Source organism: Amphiura filiformis, chromosome 17 (genome assembly GCF_039555335.1).
Source record: "Amphiura filiformis chromosome 17, Afil_fr2py, whole genome shotgun sequence".
Classification (NCBI taxonomy): Eukaryota; Metazoa; Echinodermata; class Ophiuroidea; order Amphilepidida; family Amphiuridae; genus Amphiura; species Amphiura filiformis.
In genome coordinates, this window is record NC_092644.1 from 7239928 (window position 1) to 7252121 (window position 12194).

Below are 12194 nucleotides of genomic sequence, written 5' to 3' on the forward strand. Positions count from 1 at the left end.
TCATGTTGCTGACATTGCAATGTAAGTCAAGTACAGTGAAGCAGTGTGAGTGTTGGTGAGTTTCAGTCGGAGTTCCGAGTAACAGTATTCTTCAAAGCCAAAGGTGAATCCTTTTGCAGCTTTAAAAGCTATACTAGGATGCGGATCTACCGTTTTGCTGGAGCCCATGCACAGATACAGATATTCAACAAGCAGAATCCGAGATCATGATGACGGAATTGGCCGGCATTACTCAAGTTGTAAAGCTAACGTTCTGTCCCTAAACAGTAAAGTTGTATAATGAAAAGTTGCATGGGCGCTGACATGTTGGAAATGTCATATCTTTATTGTATGTGGATGAGGTTGTATTGTATTGTATTTAATTTTGTGCTCTATCGTATTGTATTATATCGTATTGTATTGTAATTGAACTAATAGCTAGGTTAATAGCTATTTTAATAAAAATGCAGAAAATAGCAGTTTAATAGGAAATATAAAATGATCCAAATAAATCGAGAAGTTCTTTAACAGATATAAATAAGTCATTTTAAAATCAAAATAATATACAGTTCAGTTGCTGCTTAATTAACGTGACGATTTACCATTCACTTGTGTACAAAAATGTTGTAAAAGTAATCATGATGTGAACGTTAATTAATATTGCACAATATAAACAACTGATTGAACTGAAGAAGAACAACTTTTGAAATCGGCGGTGTGTTTGAACACAACAACAACAGGTTTGCAATTATTTTGCTTTGTTTGCCAAGTACTGTTTTGTAGTTATTATACTAAAATGCAGAAAACCTTAGACGAGCGCGTATTGTAAGGATACATCGCGTATTTACTGCGTTGCACGCACTTGTCTCTGATTGGCTGCTGAGGCGATCTGTTGTTGCCGAGTGGAAATTTATGAATGAACTGTGCGCCGTACGCGTTGTTAGCGCCGAATTTGCAACATCACGGTAGTCGCGCTCGTAAAAGGGCGATCCTGACTTTTAGACCACCCTCGCTATATAGGGCTCAAATATTACTATTTCATCAAGGTTTAATATTCTAACAAGCTTAAACTAAAAGTTTCATCTAAGTAGTCAAGCTTTAAACTATTAGTATTAAGCAAAAATATCCAACAAGCTAAAAACGATTTTTACCCGTTTTTTAACAAGCTAAAACCAATTTTTGAAAAGAAGCTTAAAATGTCAATTTTTTCATCATAAAAATCATCTAAAAATATATATAAAAATACAGTGACCTACCTAATATTACTAATCTATGTTTCCGATGGTATTCAAGAAGCTAAAATATTGTGAAAGAGGGCAGGGCTTTGAGTAATGAGGGAAATTACGGGGTAAAATACATCACGTTTTTCGAGAGATTCGCCATCTTGAATAAATGCAGAATTGCGTCACACAGTAAATACGATGTCAAACGCGCTTGAAAATGTATGATACGCTAGCGTAAATTACCGTCAAAACGAGCGTACATCAAGCGCTTGTGCTACGCTGAAAACTTCGAGCTGGCATCACGGTTTTGTTACCAGCTCTTTTCGTCAAAAATAGCTATAAAAGCGTGAATTTTGGAACAAAATAAAGCTTGTTCGATGGAATAAAAGGTATGTTTGTACAGTAGAAAACATGTTTAACCTTGTTGTGAAAGTTTAATATGATAAATTTGCAATTTGTTCCTTATATAGCTCGGGTGGTCTAAAAGTCAGGATCGCCCGTAAAAGGTTTTCTGCATTTTAGTATAAACCGGATTCCCTGAACATCAATTTGAAGATCAGATGTGCAGGGGGTGGCCAAGTGAAGTAGTCTAACTAAGCCTAGGGCTAGGCGCTACTGTCACACTCACAGTGAGTGTCCCACTGCCAGTCAGTATGCTAGGTGAACATGGTGAATTCAAATTTGCCATCAAACTGCATCATTTTACATATCAAATTAAAGCCATTGAGTAAAGAAAGCCAAAACTGAAAACATTTTTGTCATAGCACTTTCCGTAACAAAGTTATCTCTTCCAGTGGCGTAACTTTGGGCCAGGGTGCCCGGGGGTGAAAGTAGATCGAGTGCCCCTGACTAAGGGTGTGCATAGTCCGATGTGTAGGACAGGCGTGTGGCGCCCAGGGCTAAGGATACATAATGGCGCCTCCCCAATTCTTGAAACAAGAGCGCGCAGAGCTGCAGAGCGCGCAAAAATTTAGCGTAAATATGGCCAATCACGCATTAATTTTGGTCACAATTAAGTAGAATATCGTCTTAAACTAATCTTTCAAATAATCTTGTGCTGAAATGCGCGAAGCGCGTAAAAGTTGACTTTCATCGCTGGAGAGGCTGCAGAATCAATGCTGAATTGGTTAATTTGGCGCCTCCCTAAGGGTGGCGCCCAGGGCACGTGCCCTTCTCTGTCCCCCGTCGCTCACGCCACTGGTGTAGGACATATTTTCTTAGTTACCAGACTATGCTCAGCTCAGAATATGATCACTATCTCACATGGTGCAAGAAAAGATTTAATCGCGAAAGTCCAGTCACCGTGCCGCGCTGCCCGAATTTCTTTTTCGGTGGGGCGGTTAGCGGACTTTCGCAGAAAATCATTATTGAGAGATCAGAGTCTTAAGTATATAGTTGCTAACTAAGAAAAAACAGGTTCTACTCGTTGGACTATGTGTGCATGATGCAGAGCTAATCAATTTTGTATTGAAAACCATAGACCTTCCGAATAACTTACAGTGTCTCAGATCAAATTTATGTCATGTTTCAATGAACTTCATGTTAATAATAAAATGTTTTCATCCTCTCCAATGTCTTTACTTTGAAGATTCGTCACTAGCTGTAGTGACGTAGGTAGGGGTTGTGGCGCACAGAGAAAAGAATACACAATACCAGTGGTGTGGGCGCGCAAAAATGTGCATTCAAACTTGCTATAATCAAGTTGAGGTTTGGTCTTTCAAATGACAATCTATAGTAATATCTGCCAAGCCTTGCCATGAAAATTTTGTGTTGAAGTGGGCACCCAAATGAAGAGTATAATTTTATGCATGGTGGGTTAAGGTTTCCACTTCTTTCCTATAACAAAGTATTATCGTGTTGAAAGGGTATCCAGGTCTGATGGGTGCCCCTTAGCCCGGGTGCCCGGGGGTTCGCCCCCCCAGAGCCCATAGGAGTTACGCCACTGATCTCTTCTTGTCAAAGATTGACTTTCATCAAAAAGATTCAGCTAGCTAGCAAAATTCCCCAAAAGGCATTTACTAGGGGTGTTTCTAGATCTTAATCTCATAGCAATAGCAGCTTTTTTTAATGGAACTGCTATCAAAATCCCTCTAAAATTCCATGTGCGACTTGATTATCACCATAAAAAATCATATATTTGGGTCAAGTGAAGTATAGAAAACATATTTATGTAGGTTTCCTTCACCAGCCTATTCTCGAAAAAAATTCAAATTTCTATGTAAATATATGCATTGTGTTTGGGCCCCGGTCACGGCGAATTTCGCTGACTAGCAAATGTGTTAACCAAGGTTTGCCTGGGATACCTACAGTCAGTGCAGTGAGTGGCCAATGGCAGTGTAGACTCAGTCATAGTGCCATGACTGCAGTGAATGAGTGATCAGTTACTGTGTGAGTCAGTGGACAGTTTTAAGCTTTTCATGTTTTGCATTGATGTTTACATGATGTTGTAATTTAACATGATATTATAATTATAAGCTTAAAAGGGGAGAGCATGGCCTAGCGGTTAAGGCATAGGACTGTGAACCCAAGGGTCAAGGGTTCGAATCCCAGGTCCGGCTCTTTGTGTCCTTGAGCAAGACACTTCACTCTTCTTGCTTAGTGCTTCGGAGGGCACTTTAAGCTGTCGGTCCCGTGTACATGCATATTTTCTCACATTAATGTAGTGTGCACGTTAAAGAACGTCACAGGCTATTCGAAAAGAGCAGGGGATCATCCGGTCATGTTGACTGTACTTCAAAATACACTCATCTACTCTAGGTTCCAGAGTAAAAATAAGTACAGCTTGTCTGTACGCAGTGCGACAATACTCATACATATGAGGGAGGCACTTATAAGGAAGAAGAAGAAGAAGGGCATTTTGTGATCCACAGCATCACCCCTCACTTTTCTCAAAAAAAGTTTAAAGATTTTTATAGTTTTTATGAGAGGCCAGACTGGCCAGACCAGACCACTGAAAACCTCTGACTTTGCCTTTGCTTACCAAGAATTTGCCTACCGATAGCTTCACATTCTAGGCTAGTGACCATTGCATTTAAAATCGAGTTCTAGCTGAAGCATGACACCGTGTAACATATATGTGTAAAGCAAGTTCAGAAGTAAACACAGCCAATCACGACAGGCGCACTAGGCGATTGCATCAAACATGTTGCAAAAACTTCAACAAAATTTTAGACTGTCCAAAATTGTCGAAATTTGCTCAAAAGATACAGTTAGTTGACTCATCAAAATAACTTTTATAAACCAAATTTCAACATTTAAGGGGTTGTGCAATAATTATTAGCCCCCGGCTCGCCAAAAATCGCTTGCCCCCCCCTCGGCCCGCCAAAAAATCGCTTGCCCCCCCTTTGAACATGCCAAATTTTTGGGATCCCAATATGCAAACCTTAAATGGCCTCGATGTTTGTTGCGAGCGTATCTAAGCGTTTCTGTACTGTTTTCCTAAGCCTTTTTAGAGCGTTTTAATTAAAAAGGCACCCCATGAATGCGTGCCAAAAATCGCTTGCCCCCGCCCCTTTCGACGCGCCAAAAATTTCTTGCCCCCCCAATTATTTTACCCTCCTTGCAGGGTTCATAATTATTGCACAGCCCCTAACAGAATATACCTCTGTTGCAAAAAATTGCACCACTGACTGTCTGATTGAAAAACAATATTTCTAAGCAATTAACGCACTGTAGCATCGAATTTGTAACTCTGGCTACAACATAGTACTCCGGTACCGTACATACAAAAAATGAATTTCTTGCAGATTAATTTGTCTGAGCAAAAATATCATTGAATTTCATAACTGGTTAGGGCTGTAAATTCCGATTTTATTCGGAATTCGGATTTTTTAGGAATTCTGACGAAAATTTTTAATTTTTTTTAAAATTTTTTCGGTTAAATTGGAGTGTCCCTGGACCTACACGGGGACCTACATTGTAGAGCTAAATGCTAGGATCATCCATGGTTGACTTATTTAAAAAACCTGTTTGTGTTTTTAATATGAAAAGTGATCATTTGTATTCATGATTTCAAAATGCATTGAATTTGCATCTATTTTGAAATCATTAAATAGAGTATGACATGAATACAAATTATCACTTTTCACATTAAAAACACAAACAATTTTTTTTAATAAGTCAACCATGAATGATCCTAGCATTTAGCTCTAGGTCCAGGGACACTACAAAACCGGAAAAAATGTACTTAGTTTCCGTGGCTTGCTTTTCTGAAAAGCTGCCGCAGACGGCAAAGCCCTGGTAATTTTTTTCAGTAAAGCTTTATTTTGAAAAGCTCTATCTCATGATGATGCAGTTCTTATCCCTGTGTCAAATACTTCAGGCCACAAGTTTTGAACTCTCCACCAAAAATGGTGGTTTTGTTATGCTTTTCCAAATCGAGACTCGTTCAAATTGTTATATCTCTGCTTAAACAAAAGACCTTGTATTGAAGTGTGTTTGGTGTCATGTTGTACATGTAGCTAAATGTGTGCCCTAACAGACCTCCAAAGGAGAATTGTTTATCAGCTAAGATAGTGGAGTTAAAGTTGTTTGAGTTAAGAATGACCGAGGTGGGGGATGAGGCGGTGGCGGATGAGGCGGTGGCGGTATGTGCAAAGTCTATGGGAAATAAAGATTTTATGTGTGCGCGTTGAATCAACTGATCATATCTTTGCATCCATATGGGCTACAGACATGGTTAAGAGCTCTTTTGAAAGATTATTTATTCTGCTAATTGTTTTTAATCATTTTGAACTCTTTACGATTGGTTTAGTCTACATGTATGAAATGCAAACTTTTATGTACAAAACTACCCGTTTTCATATTAAACACTGTAGTAAGCAATGCGGATGTCTTCAAAATCTAAAAGTTGCCCTAAATTTTAATTACTTATCCTATCATAGTCAAAGTTTACATTTTCTGAGAGGAAATTTGATGAGGAATCTAAATATGGACTTACTTTTTTTGTATGGGTTAGGGGTAAAATGTTTCAGTTCAAAATATGTTGAATTGTAAAAAAATAGGACATATTTTGGGACACCCTGTATTCCGAGATTACCAAACAGCTGTGATTTTTTTTCTTCCAAAGTCAGTAGGCTCCCCCTAACCTCTAACCAAATCAATGTTGTTTACTTTCAGTTTATAACAGCAAGTTAGTAATAAGCAATGCATTAAGTGACCCATTTTTTATTTGTTTTTTTTTATTCCACCCTGTATAACTTCAAGGTCACCCTGTACAATGAGTTGAAATGTGTATATTTAAATTGCTTTTGCCTTCAGCTTTCCAAAAATGTATACTTTTGCTAGTTTAGGGTTGATAGTTGTGGAGTTATTCTAATTTGAAACTTGATTGGTGTAAAAATTCATAATATTTGTGATGTAACGCTAAGGGTGGCAAGTTCAAAACACATGGCCTTCAGGCATATTAAACACCAGAGTCTGACATCCTTCAAATTTGTTTTTATTTGGTCTTTAGGGTGATTTTGACTTCCAAAGCTGAAATGTCAAGTTTGAGCTCAATCCGACTTGCCGTTCTCCCGCTATATATGGCCCGCACACTTTTAGCAAATTTCTGCGAAAATTGGCACAGTGGCTGATTTTTTTTAATGACCATAACTCTGTAAGCATATGATCAAATGAGCTGAAATTGGTGTACCGGTAATCATAAAGCTTAAATTTCACAAAGAATCCAAATCTGTCATTATTTAAATTGCATGAACTGCACCCTTTACTTTGACCTTGTATTTTCTCTGATCAGAAATGGGAAGCATTCTCTTTTCATAACGCAGAAAAACATACATTGTACAACTGTAGTCTAAAATATGTGCAGGAAGAAATATGTAAATTGTTCTTTGACTGCATACTTATTTTATGTTAATATTTTTGTTTTTAGATTAACCATGGATGGGACATCAGTGATCAAATCTGTTGTGAAGGCAGCCAACCAGTATGGTAGTAATGCATCACAAGACAACTTAATGTTTCTGCTCAGTCAATTAGATGTAAGTCATTTGAAAAATTTTATTCACTAACTGCCACTTTGTGTACAGCTTTTTCATTTGAAATACAGCATTTGGCCTAATAAGCACCTGGGTTGCTATAAGTCGGTCATATTTTTATTTTATTTTGGATCAAGTACAAATGGTGGCATATTTAATATTTTATGTCGATATTATAGAGCCATAGAATATCTTATTTTGTACTTTCATTTGATTATTCACATGTAGGTACTAGGTATCACTTAAAGAAGAACCCCTGTCAGAGCAGTTCTTCTGAGGTTAACAAAACCTGTCTGGTTATCAGATTAATCAGTGACAAGGTTATCTCTGATTTTGACAGGTGCTAATTGATATTTTAATGTTATTGCATCAATTAGCAGTAGCACATGTTAAATTCAGAGATAACTTTGTCACTGATTAATGTGATAACCAGGCAGGTTTTGTTCACCCCATTAGAACTGTTCTGGCGAGGCTTCCTCTTTAAAGAAGTGTGTTTTAGATACTTTTGTAACAGCCATGTTCAGGCTGAAGAGACAGAAAAGTAAAAATGTGATGCAATCAAGCAAAATTTGTCTAATGTCAGGCAAATAACAATTTTAGTTTGCTATTTGGTAGCATGCCATTTTTAATGCTACACTTTGCAGACAACACCGTTAAAATTGGTCAATTAGTTATAAAGATATGAGCAGTTGAAGAATTCCCAAAACAATATGATAGAAATCATTTCCTTCATTTGGCTATATCGCAAAACCAATGTTTCCGACATCCTACTCATGTTGCTTGATCACATCACAAATTGTTTGTTTCCAAAGAGGAGCAAGTATATATGGTATCACAAAAGATATTTTGTTTGACAAATTGAATGTTTTTCAATCTCATAGACACTAATAGGCATCACATCCCAAGGAAAATCCCTCAAGTTCTTTTGTCCAAAGGAAATGCTTGTCACAGAGTGCCTCTCCTATCTATTGGAGTTTCTCAATGAACCTAGCACACCACCAGAGTTAACATCAAAAACTATGGTCCTTCTTTTCAACTTGGGTAAGTTTACAATACTTTCAAACTTGTTTGCAAGTTTTTGCACCAACATACAAATTTTGCAAATGTATGGCATTTGTTAACATAAATGTCAGAATGTATAATATTACAGTATTACAGCAGGATTTGACAAGATGTACATGTTAAGGCTCTCATTTTCGGGAAATTCGGCTCCCGGGTACCCGAACTTTTTTTCGAGCGGGTACCCGAAAAAAAAAAAAAAAATTCAATGCATTTTGATATCATTAATAGAGTATGACATGAAAACTATGTATCAATTTTCAGATTAAAAACACAAAACAATGTGCAAAATTCAATTTTTTTTTTTTTTTTTTTTTTTTAGGTCAACCATGATCCTAGCATTTAGGTCTAGGTCCAGAGACACTACAAAACCGGAAAAAACTTGAAAAAAAAATTAAAAAATTTTTTTTTTTTTTTTTTTTTTTTTAAATTTCGGTACCCGGGCAGGGGAATTTCCTGCCCGGTAATAGGATTATCGGGCAGGACTCGAATTCCCGGGACTCACTCAGAGCCTTAGTACATGTAGGAGTCTCTTCTAGTGACCCTTGAATTGTAGTCTGGTTACAAATCATTCTTGCAGCAGTGTATAATATGTGACCTGCTACCACAAAATGAGTGTAAAGTCACAAGTTGGTAGTTTCAAAACATCCTGACATCTGCGTTGGTGTTCTTTAGTTTGAATTGTTTCACACGCACCTGCTCATGCCAATTAGTATGTCCTTTGTTAATAGGGGCACAATGGGCCATTCACAAAAGACATACTAGCTAGTAATTTATAGAAAATAAAGCACTTTTAACCGGTCCTTTCTGGTCTATTGGCTAAAAACACTTCTGTATTTTTGTTTTTAAGGTGCTGACAGTGAAATTTCCCATGCATTACAAGTAACCTACAACCTTCCTGCAACTCTGGCAGCCTGTCTACAATTTTACAGTAAGGAACAGAGTCCTAAACAGCCGGAATACTTGATGCTACAGGTAAGCTTCTAAAAGAATCAGACTAGAATCCATTCCCTCTCATCTGATTGAAATCACCACTAAACATGAAAGAACCTCTGCTGTATGACAGGGAGAAGGCTTGGGCGATTGTTAAAAACAATTATTTCATTTATTTTTGATGTATTGAACATCGCATGATTGTGCTACATGTAATAAAGGTTGAGCATCATTTGTTGCATAGAATCCCACTATTAAACATTGTTGTGCATTTTAAGTGAAGAAAGATGTGTTTAACAGCAGTTTTTTAAATCACTTGTTATTCTGGTTGTAGTTTCAGCTAATCATCTACAACCCAGGAAATTAATAGTTGGCACACCTGCACTACAATGGAAATGCGTGCCCTATTAAAATTGTGGAGGCGAGGGAACATGCATGCAATATATGTAAAGTACAGACTCCCCCCTATATCTCACCCTTCCCCACTCCCCATCATTCAATGTTGGAGGGTCTCACGGACCTGTTGACAACATGGCTTGGTCCAACATTGAATTGGGGGAGCGGGGGCAGAGATATACCAAAAGACAGGCAAACTGTGCCAACCTTTTTTTCCTGGATTGTAGATAAAGATGCAACAAGTTTAAAAACCACCTATATATATGTATAGCTGGGCTAGTTGGCTATTCCTAAAGCTTGCATGCTTTGAGCGCAAAATCAAACCTGGCGAATGATGCTGTCAACAGGGCTTGAAAAAATGTTAATTTCCCGGGAAGCAAAATTCCCCACTTTTTCAAGCCAAGGCTGTCAAATTGGGAAACAGAAAACCTCTGATAATCCCTTAAATTAGAGTGTTGATCATTAACGTAAATGTTGTTGTTATTTACTTCATTCAAGTGTTTACAGTTACTACAAAAGATTACCTATAACTACAGGATCAGCTATCCCAACAACTATGGCGAAGACTTGATACGATTTCTCATCCAACAGATGTAAGTAGACCTCGGATCAATTGGCGCATATCGTATAATTTTCTTGCAATTTGTATAAAATGTAAAATTTAGGGTCAGGAAACATATTTTAACTCTGAATTATGCAAGGAAAATGGCTTGGCTCTAAAATCACATTGATTCACAGTTCATGATTGGTTAATTTTTAAATAATTTTTTCAAACAACAAAATGCTTTATGGAATACTGTTCTGGGTTAAGTAAATCAAAAGCATTGCTTGGTAAAAGTCGGACATTAAGTGGGCACAATTATGAGCAATGGCCATAAATTGTCTTTAGATTTTCACAAAGTCAAGTAAATGTTCATCAGCAATGTGTAAGATAGAAGTAACATAACTACATTATTGTATGTATTATGTATTTGTAAAATTTCAGACTAGGCCTTGAATCTGAATTACAGCTGCCATCTTTGGGTCTTCTCGCAAATCTATGCAGAAACAATATCTCTATGCAAGCACACATTAAAGCCTTGGTGAGTAGAAACAATATCGCTATGGAAGCACACATTAAAGTCTTGGTGAGTAGAAACAATATCTCTATACAAGCACACATTAAAGCCTTGGTGAGTAGAAACAATATCTCTATGCAAGCACACATTAAAGCCTTGATGATTAGAAACAATATATCTATGCAAGCACACATTAAAGCCTTGGTGAGTACAAACAGTATATCTTTACAAGCACACATTAAAGCCTTGGTGAGTACAAACAGTATATCTTTGCAAGCACACATTAAAGCCTTGATGAGTACAAACATTACTTCTTTGTAAGCACACATTAAAGCCTTGGTGAGTAGAAACAATATCTCTATGCAAGCACACATTAAAAGCCTTGTAGAAACAATATCTCTGTGCAAGCACACATTAAAGCCTTGGTGAGTACAAACAATATCACATTAAAGCCTTGGTGAGTAGAAACAATATCTCTATGCAAGCACACATTAAAGCCTTGGTGAGTAGAAACAATATCTCTATGCAAGCACACATTAAAGTTTTGGTGAGTAGAAACAATATCTCTATGCAAGCACACATTAAAGCCTTGGTGAGTAGAAACAATATCGCTATGGAAGCACACATTAAAGTCTTGGTGAGTAGAAACAATATCTCTATGCAAGCACACATTAAAGCCTTGGTGAGTAGAAACAATATCTCTATGCAAGCACACATTAAAGCCTTGGTGAGTAGAAACAATATCTCTATGCAAGCACACATTAAAGCCTTGGTGAGTAGAAACAATATCTCTATGCAAGCACACATTAAAGCCTTGGTGAGTAGAAACAATATTGCTATGGAAGCACACATTCAAGCCTTGGTGAGTAGAAACAATATCTCTATGCAAGCACACATTAAAGCCTTGGTGAGTAGAAACAATATCTCTATGCAAGCACACATTAAAGCCTTGGTGAGTAGAAACAATATCTCTATGCAAGCACACATTAAAGCCTTGGTGAGTAGAAACAATATTGCTATGGAAGCACACATTCAAGCCTTGGTGAGTAGAAACAATATCTCTATGCAAGCACACATTAAAGCCTTGGTGAGTAGAAACAATATCTCTATGCAAGCACACATTAAAGCCTTGGTGAGTAGAAACAATATCTCTATGCAAGCACACATTAAAGTCTTGGTGAGTAGAAACAATATCTCTATGCAAGCACACATTAAAGTCTTGGTGAGTAGAAACAATGTCTCTATGCAAGCACACATTAAAGCCTTGGTGAGTAGAAACAATATCTCTATGCAAGCACACATTAAAGCCTTGGTGAGTAGAAACAATATCTCTATGCAAGCACACATTAAAGCCTTGGTGAGTAGAAACAATATCTCTATGCAAGCACACATTAAAGTCTTGGTGAGTAGAAACAATATCTCTATGCAAGCACACATTAAAACCTTGGTGAGAAGAAAAATGTCAAAATGGCCCCAGATGTCAAAACAAAGAGTTGGCCATTTTTCATTCAATAAAATCAGCTTAAGGGCTTCGAGTTGGTACACTGATAGTGCTTTTTGCATTATAT

General features: G+C 37.3%; 1 protein-coding gene across 2 annotated transcripts in view; it reads left to right on the forward strand.

Annotated features, from left to right (window-relative positions):
* The first annotated feature begins 661 nt into the window (after nt 1–661).
* Nucleotides 662–12194, forward strand: part of LOC140136872 (protein CIP2A-like) — a 36511-nt gene continuing 24978 nt past the window's right edge. For both annotated transcript variants that reach the window (XM_072158474.1, XM_072158475.1), the window contains exons 1-6: nt 662–719; nt 7075–7183; nt 8062–8221; nt 9090–9214; nt 10067–10161; nt 10554–10650. In XM_072158474.1, the coding sequence (XP_072014575.1) occupies nt 7082–7183; nt 8062–8221; nt 9090–9214; nt 10067–10161; nt 10554–10650 (579 nt within the window). In that variant the 5' untranslated portion in view covers nt 662–719; nt 7075–7081. The remainder of the gene's footprint in view (nt 720–7074; nt 7184–8061; nt 8222–9089; nt 9215–10066; nt 10162–10553; nt 10651–12194) is intronic.